The 17,772-nt window shown below is 41.8% G+C and overlaps 2 protein-coding genes across 2 annotated transcripts; both read left to right on the top strand.

The window, feature by feature from the left end:
* The first annotated feature begins 4,525 nt into the window (after nucleotides 1–4,525).
* Nucleotides 4,526–8,709, top strand: MIURF (mitochondrial elongation factor 1 upstream open reading frame). The gene is made up of 2 exons (XM_060777086.2): nucleotides 4,526–4,655; nucleotides 8,472–8,709. The coding sequence occupies exon 2, from the start codon at nucleotides 8,497–8,499 to the stop codon at nucleotides 8,707–8,709; it is 213 nt and encodes a 70-aa protein (XP_060633069.1). The 5' UTR covers nucleotides 4,526–4,655; nucleotides 8,472–8,496.
* Nucleotides 8,710–8,801: 92 nt separating this feature from the next.
* Nucleotides 8,802–16,418, top strand: MIEF1 (mitochondrial elongation factor 1). Its single transcript, XM_060777083.2, has 5 exons — nucleotides 8,802–8,884; nucleotides 9,605–9,752; nucleotides 9,874–10,054; nucleotides 10,378–10,640; nucleotides 12,205–16,418. The coding sequence occupies exons 2-5, from the start codon at nucleotides 9,609–9,611 to the stop codon at nucleotides 13,009–13,011; spliced, it is 1,395 nt and encodes a 464-aa protein (XP_060633066.2). The 5' UTR covers nucleotides 8,802–8,884; nucleotides 9,605–9,608; the 3' UTR covers nucleotides 13,012–16,418.
* Nucleotides 16,419–17,772: the final 1,354 nt, after the last annotated feature.

Here is a 17,772-nt window from a genome sequence, read left to right as displayed (position 1 = left end):
TAGAGGGATAAGGGTTAGAGGGATAAGAAATGTTAAGGTATAATAATTGTACAGCCATTTCCGATATTTCATATATTTAACAAGTGCTGACTGTATATCATTTTGTAAACCTGCTTACTCTTTTGCATTTTTTCTTTTTTTTATTGTCTATTTTATTTCTTACATACATTATAAAAATGCTTTTCTCTATTCTAAATTTGTGGCATTTTATCAGGACAGCTTATTGTTTCCAAAACTTTTATCTGATGTTGCAAATTCCCTTGGCTCCCACATTAAAAGAAAGGCAGGACATAAACAAAACGAACACATTCTTACAGGTGAGAATCAAAGCATATTAAAATTCTGCAGCATCAAATTATTTACAGCAGAAGGGGAAATTCCATGGCTCTTCAGGTGTCATTGGATAGCAACTTCAAAATCTTATTCCCCATATTCACTGGGGCTGATGGGAACTGCAGTCCAACAATATCTGAAGGGCCAAAGAATTCTTCTCCTGCTTTACTGGACCACAACCTTTCCTGTACACTGAGGAAAAGTGAAAGGCAGGTGGCAAAAAAATTATAGATTTCACTTTGTATTGAATTCTAGATTATGCTTAATAACCACCATCTTTTAAGTTTGTAGCAATGCTTAGGTGGCTGAAGTGGAAAAGGAAAGGGCATGAAGCTGTTAGTTTTTCTTTCTAGTAGGTTCTATGCAATAATGGGAGGTATTAGAACATGTTGTTATTTCTCTTGAGGCAATTGTGTGTGTGTGTGTATGCACACACGCACACACATGCATACTTTGTTTATTTGTATACTAATAGATATTTGTGCATTATTTGTGGAAAAGGAAAGGGCCTGAGGCTGTTAGCAATTGCGGGAGTTGAATCCGAAAACATCTGGAGGGCCAAAGTTTGCCCATGCCTGGTGTTGCGGTTTCAGTGTTGGACAATGACTCTGGAAACCAGGCTTCCAATCCCTGCTTGGTCATAAAACCACTGGATAACCTTACACAAGTAACACTTTATCAGCCTCAGCAGAACAGCAATGGCAACCTCTTCTGATCAAATCTTGCCAAGAAAACCCTGTGATAGGTTCAAGCTTATTGCTGCCAACACAACTTGGTACAAAGCAACAAACTAATATGAAAGTACCTTTCCCTAGATTTTTGTTTCAAGGGAAATTACAGGAAACGCAGATGAATGTGGGATGCGTAGTTTGCAACAGAAATGATAAAAAGGCACACAACTGCAGCTGCAACTACACTTTAGAAAGAATACTGTTTGAGACCACCTTAACTGACATGGCTCAATGCTATGGAATCATGGGAGTTAGAATTTTATAAGGTCCTTCTCTTTTTCTGCCAAAGAGTGCTGGTACCTCACCAAGCTATAACTATGGGCAAACCCAGGCCGGGGAGCTGGATGGGCTCTTTTCTGAAGCCCCTCTCTCATCATCCTATCTTTCTTTCCTTCTCTTGTTCCTTCCTCCTTCCCCCCCTCTTTCTCTTTCCCTTCCACCCTTTTGTCCTTCCCTCCCTATTGTCTTTCCTTCCTCCTGCCCCCTCTCCCCTCCCTCTTTCTCCTTCCATCCTTCCCTTCCACCCTTTCCTCCTTTCTTTCCTCTCTCCCTTTCTCCTTCCATCCATCCTTCCCTCCCTCTTTCTTTCCATCCTTCCCTTTCAACCTTCCTTCACTCTCTCCCTTCCTTCCTTCCATCTCTTTCTTCCTTCTCTTTTCTTCCTCCTTCCTTTCCTCGTTTTTGTCTTTCCTTCCTTCTTTCCTTCCTTTATTCCATCTTTCCCTCACTTTTGTCTTTCCTAACTCCTTTCCTTTCTCCCGTCCCTCCCTCTTTCTCCTTCCATCCTTCGCTTCCACTCTTTCATCCTTCCTTCCCTAACTCCTTTTTTCTCCTTCCTCCCTCTCTCCTTCTCCTTCCTTCCCTTTTGTCTATCCTTCCTTCTCTTTCCTTTATCCTTCCCTTCCTTCCCTCCCTTCCACTCTTTTGTCCTTTCTTGCTTCCCTCTCTCTCTCTTTCTTCCACCCTTCTCTTGCTCCCTTTTCTTTATCCTTCCCTTCCCATCCTTCCTTCCATCCCTCCCTTCCACCCTTTCGTCTTTCCTTCCTTCACTTTCCTTTATCCTTCGCCTCCTTCCTTCCATCTCTCCCTTCCACCCTTTTGCCCTTCCCTCTCTCCCTCTTTCTCCTTCCATCCTTCTCTTGCTCCCTTTCGCCCTTCCTTCTTTCTCTCTTCCCTTACTCCTTCCTTCCTTTCATCACCGGGCAGCCAGTTCTCCTAGCAAGGGAGTGCTAGTCCATATTTTAACCACTAGGAGGCGCCATTGATTTAATTCAAGGAAACCAACTATTTCATTGCTAAGAAAGAGGCGAAAAGCTGCCTCTTGTATGTCAGAAGTCCTCCCAGGAGCATTTTAGCCTCTGCTTTCCTGTCTCTATGGTCGCAGATCTCTTATCTGAAGATGATGGAGATTCTCTAGAACTGTGAAATAGTTTGCAGCACTTGCAGATCTCCAAATCTAGGGGCAAAACCAGTGAAAATACGTAATATGCAACCGAAAATAGACAAGATTGCTTTCTAAAGCTCCTACAAAATAAACTAGATAGGAATGGGCTTTTTTCTCTTTCAGAAAAGACCTCAAGTAGTCCAATAGCAAATTTGAAACCAATTATTTCATGCATAATAATTAGAAAGGCTATACTAATTGTGTTTGTTTGCTGTTATAGTTCCCTCTACGTTCCGCCTCGTAGTCTAAGATCTGCAGAGGAGGCCCTGCTTTTGGTCCCAGCAGCTTCGCAAACGCGGCTGGTGGGGATGAGGGACAGGGCCTTCTCGGTGGTGACCCCCCTGTCTGTAGAATTTGCTCCCCAGCGAAATTAGATCAGCGTCCTCCTTTCTTTCAGAAGAAAACTGAAGACGTGGTTGTGGAACCAGAGTTTTGGCTCATGGATATAACGGCACCTGAACAGCGAATGGGACCAGACAGTTGTTATGATGGAAATGCCTTTATGATTGGATAACTAATGTTGTTTTAATGTATTGTATTGTATGATTTTATTTTGCTTTTATAATAGTAATTATTGTGGCATCGAATCGTTGCCATTGTTAGCTGCTCTGAGTCTCCCTGCAGGGGTGAGAAGAGCGGGGTAGAAATGCTGCAAATAAATCAATAAATAATAGTTTCACAAGGCATTTGTCTAAGAGTGCTGGTGCCTCACCAAACTACCAGGATTCCATCGCATTGAGCCATGGCTGCTAAAGTGGTGTTGAATTGCATTAATTCGACAGTGTAGATCAGGGGTCCTCAAACTAAGGCCCGAGGGCTGGATATGGCCCTCCAAGGTCATTTCCTCGGCCCTCACTCAGGGTCAACCTAAGTCTGAAATAACTTGAAAGCTCACAATAACAACAATCTGGATTGTTGTAGGTTTTTCGAGCTTTATGGTCATGCTCTAGAAGCATTCTCTCCTGACGTTTTGCGTGCATCTGTGGCAAGCATCCTCAGAGATTGTGAGGTTGTGACCTACTTCAGAGGTTAAGATTGTTGGGGAAGGTTCAGAGGATGGGACAAACCTCACAACCTCTGAAGATGCTTACCACAGATGCAAGCAAAACGTCAGGAGAGAATGCTTCTAGAACATGGCCATACAGCTAGAAAAACCTACAACAACCCAGTGATCCTGGCCATGAAAGCCTTCGACAATACATTGAACAAAAATCCTATCTCATCAGCCAAAAACAGGCCCACACTTCCCATTGAAATACTAATAAGTTTATATGTGTTAAAATTGTTTTTCATTTTAATTATAATATTGTTAAGTGTTGTTTGGCACTACAAATATGATATGTGAGTGTGCATAGGAATTCATTTATGTTTTTTTCCCAAATTATAATCCGGCCCTCCAGCAGTTTGAGGGACTGTGACCTGGCCCTCTGTTCAAAAAGTTTGAGGACCCCTGGTATAGATGCACCTTGTAAGAATTACATACAAATGTGCCACCTTCACAACCTAATTTAACAGATCCACTCGTTCAGCTTATGCAATTCACTGGTGCTAAACCCACAAACCAATCCTCGAGTAGGTCTACACCAAGTATGGGCAAACTTGGGCCCTCCAGGTGTTTTGGACTCCAACTCCCATCATTCCTAACAGCCTCAAGCGGCTGAGGGGGAAAAGGAAAGGGCCTGAGGCTGTTAGGAATGATGGGAGTTGGAGTCCAAAACACCTGGAGGGCCCAAGTTTGAACCTATGCCTGATCTACACTGTCCAAGTTTGGTGGCATCACTTTAATTGCCATGTCTCAATGCTATGCAATCCTGGGCTTTGTAGTCTGTGGAGGCACCAGCATTCTTTGGCAGAGAAGCCTAAAAGGCCTTGTCAAACTGCACAACACTGAGCCATATTTGAGGAAGTGGTAGTAGGAATGCACTCCACACTGGCTTGGTTGACCCTCCCCCGCCCCTCCCGCAAAGCCTTGAACAGGAAGTGACGCGTTTGGAATTCTGGCTGCGTTTCCATAGCGAGGAAGGTCGTGCTCCGGAAGGGGAGCGGCCATGTTTCGGAGCGACCCCCGGGCGCCGTGCGGCGAGTGGGAAGAGGCGGGCTTGGAGCCTTCGAAAGGCGGCGAGGCCCCGTCTTTCTCCTTCCTGAAGGTACCGACAGCGAGAGGCCCTCGGGCCGCAGGTCCTGCCTTTTTCCTGCTTCCCCTGGAAGCCTAGCTGGGAGGGATGGTATCCCTCACCGTCTCTGCCCCCCGTCTCACATAGCCCCACACACCATTGTTTTCCTTTTCAGAGTAAGGAGAGGGGGAGAGAGAGGCGGAAAAATGAACCGTCCTCCGGCAATTTCGTTGCCACCCAAGGCCTGGACTCAGTCTTTTTGGAGCCTTGGACAAATTGAGTTGGTTTTATTTTATTTTATTGTTCCCTTGGGTTGTGAGGGATTAAAATTAAGTAGTTTATACACCGGGCATGTTAAAACTTCGTCCTTCCAGATGTGTTGGACTTCAACTCCCACAATTCCTAACAGCCTTAGGCCTCATAAGCAGCTGGGAGGGGAAAGGAAGGGGCCTGAGGCTGTTAGGAATGGTGGGAGTTGAAGTCCAACAGCCTCAGGCCTCTTGAGCAGCTGAGATGGGAAAGGAAGGAGCCTGAGGCTGTTAGGAATGGTGGGAGTTGGAGTCCAACAGCCTTAGGCCTCATAAGCAGCTGAGAAGGGAAAGGAAGGGACCTGAGGCTGTTAGGAATGATGGGAGTTGGAATCCAACAGCCTTAGGCCTCATAAGCAGCTGAGAGGGGAAAGGAAGGGGCTTGGGGCAATTAAGAATGGTAGTTGAAGTCCAACAGCCTCAGGCCTCATAAGCAGCTGAGAGAGGAAAGGAAGAGGCCCGAGGCTGTTAGGAATGGTCGGAGTTGAAGTCCAACAGCCTCAGGCCTCATAAGCAGCTGAGAGGGGAAAGGAAGGGGCATGAGACTGTTAGGAATGGTGGGAGTTTGAGTCCAACAGCCTCAGGCCTCATAAGCCGCTGAGAGGGGAAAGGAAGGGGCCTGAGGCTGTTAGGAATGATGGGAGTTGGAGTCCAACAGCCTTAGGCCTCATAAGCAGCTGAGAGGGGAAAGAAAGGGGCCTGAGGCTGTTAGGAATGGTGGGAGTTGAAGTCCCAACAGCCTCAGGCCTCTTGAGCAGCTGAGGTGGGAAAGGAAGGGGCCTGAGGCTGTTAGGAATGGTGGGACTTGAAGTCCAACAGCCTCAGGCCTCATAAGCAGCTGAGAGGGGAAAGGAAGGGGCCTGAGGCTGTTAGGAATGGTGGGAGTTGGAGTCGGAAACACCTGGAGGGCCCAAGTTGCCCCAGGCCTGATCTACACTGTAGAATTCGTACACTTCAATACCACTTTGACTGCCATGCATTTGACTCAATGCTATGGAAAATCGTGCTGTTGTAATTTCAGAAGGTCTTTAAGCCTTCTCTGTCAAAGTGTGCAGGTGCCCCACTAAACTACACATCCCAGGAATCCATAGCACTGAGCCCTGGCAGTTAAAATGGTCCCAAGTTGCATTCATTCTCCAGTGTTAATACACCCTTGGATGGCACGGAAGACCATTTCGGCCTGGACCACTGTATCAGAATACCAATTTGACCACACACACACACAAAAAGCAATTTATGTCCCTTCCATGCAGCTGAATAAAATGCCACATTATCTGCTTTGAGCTGGAATATGTGGCAGTGTGGACTCAGATAACACTGTTCAAAGCAGATATTGTGGGATTTTCCACCTTGATATTCTGGGATATCGGGCTGTGTGGAAGGGCCCTTAAACCCCTTGCACACAGCTGAAAGAAATCCCACATTGCCTTCTTTGAACTGGAATATTTCACAGTTGGGACTTGGATAACCCAGAGCCCTTCCCACAATATCAAGGCAGAAAATCCCATAATATCTGCTTTGAACTGGGTTATCTGAGGGCCCTTCCAGTCAGGCCAATGACCCAGGATCTTACCTCAGATTTTCTGTTTATTCCATGTAATCTGGCAGTTCCAACTGATATGATCCAGTTTAAAGCAGAAAACCTGGGATCAGATATTGGGATATAGGGTCTGTCTAGAAGGGCCCTAGAGCCACGCTGCCATATATACCAGTTCAAAGTAGGTAATGCTGGATTTTATTCAGTTGTGTGGAAGGGGCCCCTGTTCAAAGCAGATATTGTGGGATTTTCTGCCTTGATATTCTGGGATACAGGGCTGTGTGGAAGGGCCCTTAGTAGAGAAGAAGCACACAGCATTAACCTCCCAGTTTTGAGCTCCAAACACATTTGTTTTGCAGAAAGGCAAAAAACCCTTAGAATGATAGAATAACAGAGTTGGAAGAGACCAGATGGGCCAACTAGTCCAACCTCCTGCCATGCAGGAAAAGCACAATCAAAGCACCCCCAAAAGATGACCATCCAGGGTCAGTCTAAAAACCTCCAAGGAAGGAGCATTTCACAACACTCAGAGACAGTTGAATAGCTTTCCAAATTAATTTTACAAAATAGCTCTTCTCTAGTTGAGAAGACCTCTTTCTCCAAGGTTTTCATACTCTCAACTGCTAGCATATTTGCATGACCCTACAGTATCAACATAAATATACAGGCGTACTGTACACCGGATACACATGTATGTGGTTCATTCATTACACAAAGCATGTCATGATACTGTCTGGTGACTTCCAATAATTTGCTAACTTCACCTCATTCTTCAACTAATTCTCTTGTTAGTGGTAAAGCATAATCTGGTTAAGAATATATACAGTAGGCTCTGTAAACTGGAACTCAAGCAACCAGAACTCTCAAGCAACTGGCAAAAAGCTTCACTTGCTGCCAGTTTGCTACTGGGCACAATTCAGAGTGTTGGCTTTAGCCTATAAAGCCCCAAATGATTCTGGCCCAACTTACCTGTCCGTATGCATTTTCCCCTATGGACACTCTAGGACTTTAAGATTGTCTGGGGAGGCCCAACAAGCATGGTTGGCGGGGACGAGAGACAGGGCCTTCTCAGTTGTGGCCCTGCAGATATGAAATGCCTGGGGACATTAGATTGGCCCCCTCCCTTTTAACATTTCAGAAGAAAGTTAAGACCTGGCTTTTCGAGGAAGTGTTTGGAAATACAGCGTAACACATAGGAAAATGGACTGACTGGACGAATGTGATTGGACAGCGTTTTAATATGGAGATTCTAATGACTTATGTTTTTATTGATTTTATCACGATTTTATATTTTCTTAATTGTTTTTATTGTATTTTGATGGTTGACGTGACTGTAAACTGCCTGCAGGCTGAGAGGGGCTGTATACAAATATAGCAAATAAATAAATAATGAATAAATGATACTGTGTCCACAAAGCTGTTTTTATAATATCGTAAAAAATTAAGTTAGCTTTGTCTTTATTTGCTTTAAATTCCTGTATTTCAATGTTAACATCAAATAAATGCAGAGATAATGGTGTGGTATTGGATGATATATAATATTAGGCCTGTTTTTAATAATCATTCTTAAGTATCCAGAAACTACATTTGTCTAGCATCTACCAATCCTCATAGGTGCCAGTTGATTGAGTGTCTAAAAGGTAAATGTTCCCCTGACATTAAGTCTAGTCATGCCAACTCTGAGGAGTGGTGCTCATCTTCATTTCTAAGCTGAAGAGCCAGCGTTGTCCGTAGATGCCTCCAAGGTCACGTGGCCAGCATGACTGCATGAAGCGCCATTACCTTCGATCTACTCATATTTGCATGTTTTCAAACTGTTAGGTTGGCAGAAGCTGGGCTTAAGAGCGGGAGTTTACCTCGCTCCCCCCGATTCGAACCACCGATGTTTCGGTCAGCAGGTTTAGCAGCTCAGTGGTTTAACCCACTGCGCCACTGGCGGCTTCCTGATTGAGTGTCTATGGTATGCAAATATAGTCATTATTTGATTTTTCTGTGTGCCCTCAGATCACCATCCTGGTATCCCTCCTCCATGGCAGTGTGGAGTCGTGAGGCAGTGCTGGCCCTTTATCGCGCTCTGCTGCGTCAGGGGCGGGGCCTGCGCTACACCGACCGTCAGTTCTATTTCAACTCCATCCGGCAAGAGTTCCGCAAGAACCAGAACCTTGAGCATCTTGAAGAGAAGGAAAGACAACTGGAGAAGGGCCAGGCTTTCTTGCAAAGCAAACTTGGGGGATTGATTTAGAGACATTTTGTCTTTCCCTTTCACTTTTCTGTCTTCTTATCCTCAATTTTTTGGCCATCTGACATAGATGGTTAATTTTGTCAGATTGTTACAAACCTGAAAACAGAAGCCTGAAAACATCATATGTAGATCTTTGGGAGTATTCTTCCTTCTTCACAGATGCATTAAGCATCAGGTAGGTTTTTTTAATGCTGTTCTTATGACACCCTGGAAAATCAGTCTATTGACGTATTTGTGCCGCTAAAAATGTCAGGTTTTTTTGCCTTTGACTTTTTAGAGAGCAAATAGATGTTAGTCTTATTTGTCTTGGGAATGTTAGTTAAATTTAGAAGAAAGGGGGTAGTACAACATGAAAGACATGGATATTAAAAGTTATATTCAGACCATCATTCAGCCCTCACATTCAGTGAATTGTCTGGGGAAACTTCTGCCTAAGTGTATGTCAGTTTTTCCAGACAAATTTCATAAGGATTATAAAACATGTCATGCAAATCTTCCAAATAAACCACTATTTTATGAATTTAACATGTCTTTTTATATACGGCAGCATTTTATTAACAGCTGCATATTATGACCCTTTTTGAAGTGGGCTGTGGCATGACATTCTGCAGTACTTGCTGAATTGAACACTATTTGTGTCTTAATATTTGCACTTAAATGTGTGATGCAAGGCCAGAAAGTTATTTCTTTTCTTTACGATATGTTCTGTCTATTTGATCCTTATGAAACAAATTGCATGTATGTAGCAGTACAGATCATTAGTAATATGAATCAACATCTTAGTTGATTGTTTATGTGATAAGAGCAAGGTTCAGGCTAAAATCATGAAGTATTGAGTGGCAAACTGACAAAATGAAAAATATTAACAACAAATGGTCTTATCTCTCCATGAAAGAGCAATGGCAGGCGCTGGAGAGCGCAAAGGAAAGAAGGATGATAATGGCATTGGTACTGCCATTGATTTTGTGTTGTCCAATGCCCGACTCGTGCTGGGTGTCGGCGGTGCTGCCATGCTGGGGATTGCCACCTTGGCCGTCAAACGGGTAAGAGTGAACACAATGAATGAAAGAATTCCAAAATGCATGGCTGCTGTAAAAGATGTAATGACAAGATGGAGGTTTTCGTATGGATTTCACATTCATCTTCCTGCTTCTTCCACTTTAGATGTATGACCGAGCAATCAGTGCTCCTGCCAGCCCCACCCGTTTGAGCCAATCAGGAAAGAGAAGCTGGGAGGAACCAAGTTGGCTTGGATCATCATCGCGGTTACTAAACCAAGATATGAAGACTAATATTAGTCGTTCTCTTCAGACTCTTCCCACTGATCCTTCAGCTTTTGAAACAGGTAGTTTATGTGTTTGCGTATACAAGTCATCTCCATAATCCATCAACTTGTTGGTTTTGATGACTAAAAGCAGTTTGTTGACGATAGGCTTTTAAGTAGGGAGGAGATTTTAATGATCACATAGTACAGTAAAGTGGCCTGAGGGAAAAATAGTATTTATCCAATAATTCCTGGCAAATGCATTTCTGTTGCCCTTTCAGAAAATATTCTAGTAAAGAAAGAGCATCTTTTTCTAAGTTGTAATTTTTCCCCTAATGGTGATCTCACTTGGTGCCTGATCAGGCCTGCCACATGGCTAGACCAAATTTTCTTTTTCTTGGCAGACTCTGTGAAATCAATGAGACATAAGTCACCTGCTAAGAAAAGCCAGGTGGAGCTGAAGAAGTCCCGCCTGAGAATGTCCTTGCAAGAGAAGTTGTTTGCCTATTATCGGAGAAAAGTGGCCATTCCAGCAGAAGAGCAGGCCAAGGCCAAGCAGGCTGCTGTGGATATCTGTGCTGAACTGCGTGGATTCCTTCGTGCCAAGCTCCCAGACATGCCTCTGCGTGAAATGTATCTGAGTGGTAGTCTTTGTGATGATTTGCAGGTAAGATGTAAAAACAGTGGAGACACTTAACTTGTCTAGTACCTGTGTTGTTCTGCTTAAAATGATTATTCCTGATTTTGAACCATATGTTTCTGTTGCATGGGAAACAAAGTTATTTTCTCTGAGTAAAATCTACCTTTTTGTCTGCCTGCCTTTTTTTGTTATGCTTTCTCTTTCTGATCAAATTCCATAGTTTACTTGACTGTGTCTTCTCTCAGTGTTGTTCCAAAGTCTAATCTCCTACTTAGTCTGTTCTTCTCTTTTTGTTATAGAATTAAAATGGGTGCTTTCCAGCATGTAAATATGACAAATTGATTGCTCTTAACAGAACAGTTCAAAATGGGTACATTACTCTTGAGTTACCATCATGTCACAACTCATATAAATTGTATTTTGGCTTGATTGACAGTTATATTTGAGATCATTTTCAAATACTAGCATGGTTTTTAATGGTGATGATGGTTTCCAGAGAAAAATGAGCATGAACTTTCACCAAATTCTTTCTTGAATTAATTTAGATTCTCTTTAGGCAAAATTGGAGGAAAGATTGTGTAGCTCAATGATTGATCTCAATTTTCCGTGCTGAAGATTGCAAGTTCATTCTGGTACAACAGGAAAACCCTGTGTCTGAAAGTATGCAAAGCTACTCTATCCAGTTAGTCCTCATTCAAGCAGCTAAAATAAATTTACCATTGAATGCCTAAATGTTGAGATATCTTTCTGGCCCCAGTGAGAATGCCATTATATTTTAGTGTATAAACTTGTCCATGGAAGTGCTTATGGATGCAGAATTCTGCGACCATCAAATGTAAAAATCTAGAAAACACAGACGCAGAACATCTGTTTTGAGTAACCTTTAACTCTTTGTGTTTGCAGAAAAAGTAACAAAGGCAAGTGCAAGGTTAGAAAAACCCTGTGTGACAGATGACTAAAGCACTGTTTACAAATGTTCAAGATGTTTTTTTAAAAAAAAAACGAATACTGAAAATAGTGACTTTGGTGGACTGCCTGGAAGATAGTTAATATCAGCAGCATAGATTTTGATGAAGCCGCAGTCTTGACTTTACACAGGCAACTTTCATCTCATTCCAGTAAATGTCGTTAGTTACTAGAGTTCATTCATTGTAATACGTGCATTTTTGAAATAAAACTGTTCCATTGTGTGTTGTATACATTTGTAGAATTCATAGAATTCTTCTCAGACTTTAGCTGACACATTACGCTTATTGTGCATAATGTAGGCTGTGACATGTGTAGGTCTGAATTAATGGCTAAACATGCAATATTTCAGAATGAAAGGTACCAGGCAGGCTTATTCCCAATCATTATAAAATACTAGACAAAAAAGTTTGTCTTTTTTGCATACTTAGTGGGGTGAGGCTTCACCTGTCAACACGTTCTCATTGTGAGCATGTGTCATGTGAGCATGTTCTACATCATGGAGTACTGATCATACATGAAAATTCCAGCTGATTCTTTGTTTCTAGTCTTCCCTCTAGCCAGAGGATTTGTGTGACCTTCAGAGGTTTGGATGTTTAACTCCTTCCTTTCCTTCATATGGCAGGTTGTGACAGCTGATCATATCCAGCTCATAGTTCCCTTGGTCTTGGAACAGAACTTGTGGTCATGCATTCCAGGTGAAGAAACCATCATGAACATCCCTGGTTTCTGTTTGGTACGTCGGGAAAACCCAGAATACTTCCCTCGTGGTAGTAGTTATTGGGACCGCTGTGTGGTGGGGGGTTACCTCTCACCCAGGGCTGTGTCTGAAACCTTTGAGAAAATAGTGGCAGGCTCCATCAACTGGCCAGCTATTGGGACCCTTCTAGACTACGTGATCCATCCAGCAGCACCTTTGGAATCTCTAACACTGGAGGTCCAATATGAAAGAGACCATCGCCTCCTGATAGACTTCTTACCATCTGTGACAATAGGTGACACTATCTTGGTGGCCAAGCCACACCGACTGGCTCAGTATGATAACCTGTGGCGGCTTAGTCTTCGTTCAGCAGAGACTGCTCGCTTGCGAGCTTTAGACCAGGCTGACTCTGGCTGCCGTTCTTTGTGCCTCAAGATCCTCAAGGCCATATGCAAGCTGAACCCTTCTTTAAGTCATCTTACTGCCAGTCAGCTTACCAATGTCATACTGCACCAGACCTCAGAGGAGACAAACTGGTCACAAGATGTACTAGCTGACCGTTTCCTTCAGGCACTGAAAGAACTGATTGGTTATTTGGAAGCGGGTGTTCTTCCCAGTGCTTTGAACCCCAGGGTGAACATGTTTTCAGAGCTTACACCTGAAGAAGTGGATGAATTGGGATACACCCTGTACTGTTCCCTTTCAGAACCCGAAGTACTGCTTCAAACATAATCGCTGCCTTATGTATGAGAATATTATTAGAACTGCCATCCATGACAAGTTCTCTGATACCTCCTAAATGAAATATGCACACCTTGCTCCATTATTTTGACAAGTTCACATGTTTTCCTTTTTTATTATACTGGGGAATGGGATTACGTTTCTTGGTGCTATTGGTTCAGCTGCACTACCCTCATAGCTACTCTCTGATGGGAAATGGGTGACATGGAATAGTTGCATGGTCTGTCATGGTCCTTGCTAGTTTCTGGTGTCCCAGCTGCCTGTGATAATATGGTGCACCTCCTTACTCTTATATTCTATAAGTTACTTCAGAAAAAATGCTGTAATTCTCACCTTAGAAAGTGTGGAATTGGCCAGTAAATCACTAACAGTTTTCACAAAAAGACCTGAGTGATACGATTTTCCAGGGGTTTGTCCCATTTCTGTATTCTGTTTGTGTGTGTTACCTTTTGTCCCCTTCACAAACAGATCTGCATGGTAGCCTAAAACAAATATTTAAATAGAAATATTTATAGGATGGAATGTATTTGTTTGAGCTCTGTGCTTTGATTGTATTTATAACATTTTTGAGACAGATTTCTAGAAAGAGTTTGCACATTGCATTGGTTTTCACCACTATGAATTTGACTTAATCCCATATTTGGGAAACTTAAAAAGCTTATTATCCAAGGTACATTCTTTTCCCATCCTGATATTCTTCATTAAACTTACACACATGTAACTTTTATGGTTCTCATTTCAACCCATATTTTTAAAAGTGGTGGTAGGTCCCTGTTGTAGATAAAGTAATGGGAGAATAACTTCCTCTTCGTTACAGTTGGGTCTGTTCTCCATGAGCAACTGCCTAAGAAAATAAAACCCGAGAGTGATTCCACTAACCTCTATTGTGACACAGAGCAAAGAAATCTGAAGCTAAGGTGCTGTTTTCTTGAATAGGTTATGTATGAGCACGCTAATTCTTAATTGAAAATACATTGGGCAGTGAATCTGAGAAAAGGTGTGAGAACATTAGGCCTTGATCTTCAGTATATTTGTAAACAGGACTGATGGGTGCTATTGTGTGCCTTCTGAAGGTTAGGTCTGTGAAATTCCTATCTATAAGTAGATAAATAAAATTCCAGGGGGGAGGCATTTTTTTTTAAAAAAAATGTTATGCTAAAATCTGTTTGCCCCTACTACTTTCATGGAGCAATTGCTTCCTACTCTTTCTGTCATGAAAATTATGTAATCCTACTATTTATAGTTTTTCCTCTCGTGAAGATGGTGATGCAGTTCTTGAGAAGTGGCCACTTCACTTTATTTCCTGTTTTAAAAAGCAAGAAAAGCATTGACTGAATGTGCAATTTCTCAGGAATAAATTTGTTTCTGTTTCCACAGTGTGCTATAAGTGATGAGACTGTCTAGCGAGCATGACAAGAACCTATTTGGCAACATATACTTAATTCTGCAGATGTTTTCATATCCTCCCTTGCCATTAAAAACTAACATGCATAATGAGATAATTTGCAGGTGTGGGGAGTCAAATCACAAGCACCCTTTCCTGTTTCTTTTCTTTTGAAGGTTTTGATTGTGTTCATAAGGTAAATCTTTGGTATAGGTCTAGAGAGGAGCTTTGTTTTACCCCAGTCATGTAGAATGTCCTCACCATTTGTGTTCAAATCGGTTTATCTACTAGGAGATGGTATTTGTTATACAGCAATGGAACAGTGTTGCAGTTATTTAAGCCTCACCAGATTTCGCGCCAAAGACTTGGAAGGTTGTGTGTGGGTGTCTGGCAATTTATATCCAGGAAAAACACCAGATTTTCTTTTTCTTTTTTAAAAATCAACAGTTACAGCTATTCCTGCCCCCGATCTCCAGTACTTTTGAATCCATGTCTCTCCCGTCTTAGGCCTCCTTCAAATATGAATTTCTTTTTCATCTGTGTTGATGAGAAAGTATGCAGATTTGGAAAAGATGGAGATGTTGCCAGGAATATATAATTAAAGAGTCATATGAAACTCCACATTCATTTCATGTGCTTCCTTTTTCTTGTTGTTATGCTGCTTTTTTCAAACTGTCATAGTCAGAAGATCCTAAAATTTTGTTGGGGCGAGGAGGAGGAATGTAATGTTTCCTGCTTTCCAACTTATCCAATACATATCATTACATGCTTATTTTTTTTAAAAAAATATATTATTTAGCTTATTAGGACAATAATAAACATTCAAATTTTGTTGCCATGAAGCTGCATATGTAATGAATGTAGGCTTTAGCCATTTACCCCCACTGTTTTCTTCTCTTCGTTTTCATCGCCTTAGCTGTTCCTGTCAGAAAAATAAGGTTTTTATTTTGAAGAACCTACAAAAAGGCATAATTGAGCCTGCATGTCAAAAGGCAGGTGCTTCATAATTTCCCGAACCAGAAAATTAAAGATCTTTCCTTTGGCACTTGTTGCAAAGTCCTGTGTTGTAGTGAATGAGAAGAGTGCCTTGGGTTATTCCTCATTTCCGTGGAGGTGATGTATCTTGAAGAATGTTGATGCATCTTGCACAGGTTTTAGGATGATGCAACTTGCACAGTGTTGCACTAATACTATTTTGTTTCTAGAAATTTCACTCTGAAGAACTATTTTAAGTTGAAAGCTGTCAGTATTCACTAAAATGCATGTACATATGTATAGTGGTTATTCTTAGGAGGGCTTAGTCTTAAAACATTTGTGGACCCTTCCCAACAAACACCAGAAGAACATAAAAATGTCAGTAGTGTGTAGCTTATAGCTACTTAACCAATCATGAGGGAAAGGGGGCCCTTGGCATCAAATGACTACCAAAAACCTATGTCTACTTGAGTGTTGAGAAAATATTGGGTCATGCCAATCAATGTGATGTTTCCCCTGAACTACAGAATGGGGACCAATTAGCTCAACAACATATTTTTGTTGCTGCCAAACTTGACTATTGATCTTCCAAGTCAGATGACTAATTCTTTCACATGAGAATTATGTAATTGACAACAGGCCTCTCAGTGTTTTTGTGTCCATGACAGTGAAGGAAAAATGAAATAATGAGATACCAGATACTTTCTTAAGCTCTAGACTTTGTAAAAGGAGTTGGAAGAAGGTGTAATGCATGGTTTGTAACAATTTGTGGAAATTGTGAAATAAAGTATCTTTCCACAACTGTGTGGTTATTTTTAAATATCTAAAAATATGTGGTGTCCTTTTCTACATCCTGTGTGGTGGGTGATGGGGCAATTGCCTTGTGTGCCAGTTAAAACTTATAACAACTTGTATTTTATGTGTTTTATCAACTTGTTCTTGGAAGAATGTAATTAAATGGTGCTGTAGTCCACATGCAATGGTGTCTGACTCTCCAGTAGCACTGGTTACCAGGTGAATAAAGGTTTTCTCATTGTGAGAGGGCCCTTACTTCAAAATGTTTTCTTGTGGCATTTGCCCTTTGTAGAGCTTCTGTGTTATTTTAGGCTGTAGTTTAAATATTTCCTCGGGATCTGGCACAAAAAATACCTTTGGGGGGACTGATTAGAAAAGAGCTGTAACTGCTGACTCCCAAATGCTCCCTCACAGCCACTATATCAGCTGATGCTTTTCTTCATTTTTTTCTGCATGTTTGATAAGCAAAGACCGCAAGTAGGCAATGGTAATTCATTATTTCATATCAATTCAGCTAACTAATTTCCTCTGGCCAAGAGCAAATGGTACCAACTAATTGCCAATTTCAGTGAATTTGGAAAAAAGTTTCCCTGCAGAATAGAGGAGGGGATAGCTTTTGGAAGAACAGAAGTTCACTTCTTGGTGATTTTAAAGAGCACTGTCACTAAAAGAAGGCTAGACACCTTGCTTTAGAGAGGGAACTCAAATGCCCAGGTATACAACTCTGATCTGGAACAATAGCCCTTTTCTGCTGAAAGTTGGGAGATGGGGTTAAGACCACCAGATCAGATGGAGGTGATGTGTGATACAGATAATGTGTGTGCACCACGTGTTACTAAAACCTGAACAAGAGGGACTGAGGATAGAAGATTCTGTTGGATGTGTTATGATCCTGCCTTGTGAGATGGGCGGAACTCTCACTCAAGTTGCTTTTCGCATTGTGCTAGGCTGTGTGGTTTTCATGCCAACCTTTCAAATCTGTAGCTGAATAGGTCACAAACTCAGCCTCCTGCATTTCTAAATAAAGCAACAAGAAACACATCTCCATACGATAATCAGCATGTTCTGCTAGGTGATAAACAGGTTTAGGAAGACACATAGGAGTTCTGGGATGAAGAGAAAAAAACATTGGTCCCCTATTTTTAAGACCATCTACTAGATCGATCTTTATTCCCATCCTGCCCTTTCCCCAAGCCTGGGACACCAGTGGCCATACTTACAAAAAAATAAAATTAAAATATTACTGGAAAAAGGAAATTATTGATACAGCCAAAAGTTTAACATTTCATAGCTGTGGTTTTGAAACTTTAGATCATCTACTGTTTCAGAATTCCTCACCATTGACCATACTTGCCATAGTAATTCCTATCTTACACTATGTAACACCATTTGAATTTTTTTCTGTTCCTGGTTTGAAAGTTATTTTCTGCTTAATTGTGTGGTACTTACTTTGAAAGTTGTTGTTCTACTCCAGAAACTTTGTTTTTCCGGCTGCCACGAACTATGCCGAATTGGCTACAAATATGAGAAACTCATTGAAAAACCTATAGCAAAATCTGCTGCAGAATGTCATGAGAAAACTTTTTTTAAAAAAATTA

The sequence above is a fragment of the Anolis sagrei genome, chromosome 5 (genome assembly GCF_037176765.1).
Source record: "Anolis sagrei isolate rAnoSag1 chromosome 5, rAnoSag1.mat, whole genome shotgun sequence".
Lineage (NCBI taxonomy): Eukaryota > Metazoa > Chordata > Lepidosauria > Squamata > Dactyloidae > Anolis > Anolis sagrei.
This window is presented reverse-complemented; position numbering and strand designations above follow the sequence as displayed.

Coding starts and splice junctions, on each gene's coding strand:
- MIURF (XM_060777086.2), top strand. CDS start 8,497: ATGGCAGTGTGGAGTCGTGAGGCAGTGCTGGCCCTTTATCGCGCTCTG.
- MIEF1 (XM_060777083.2), top strand. CDS start 9,609: ATGGCAGGCGCTGGAGAGCGCAAAGGAAAGAAGGATGATAATGGCATT. Junction 10,055..10,377: donor TCCTTCAGCTTTTGAAACAG/GTAGTTTATGTG, acceptor TTTTCTTGGCAG/ACTCTGTGAAATCAATGAGA. Junction 10,641..12,204: donor GTCTTTGTGATGATTTGCAG/GTAAGATGTAAA, acceptor TTCATATGGCAG/GTTGTGACAGCTGATCATAT.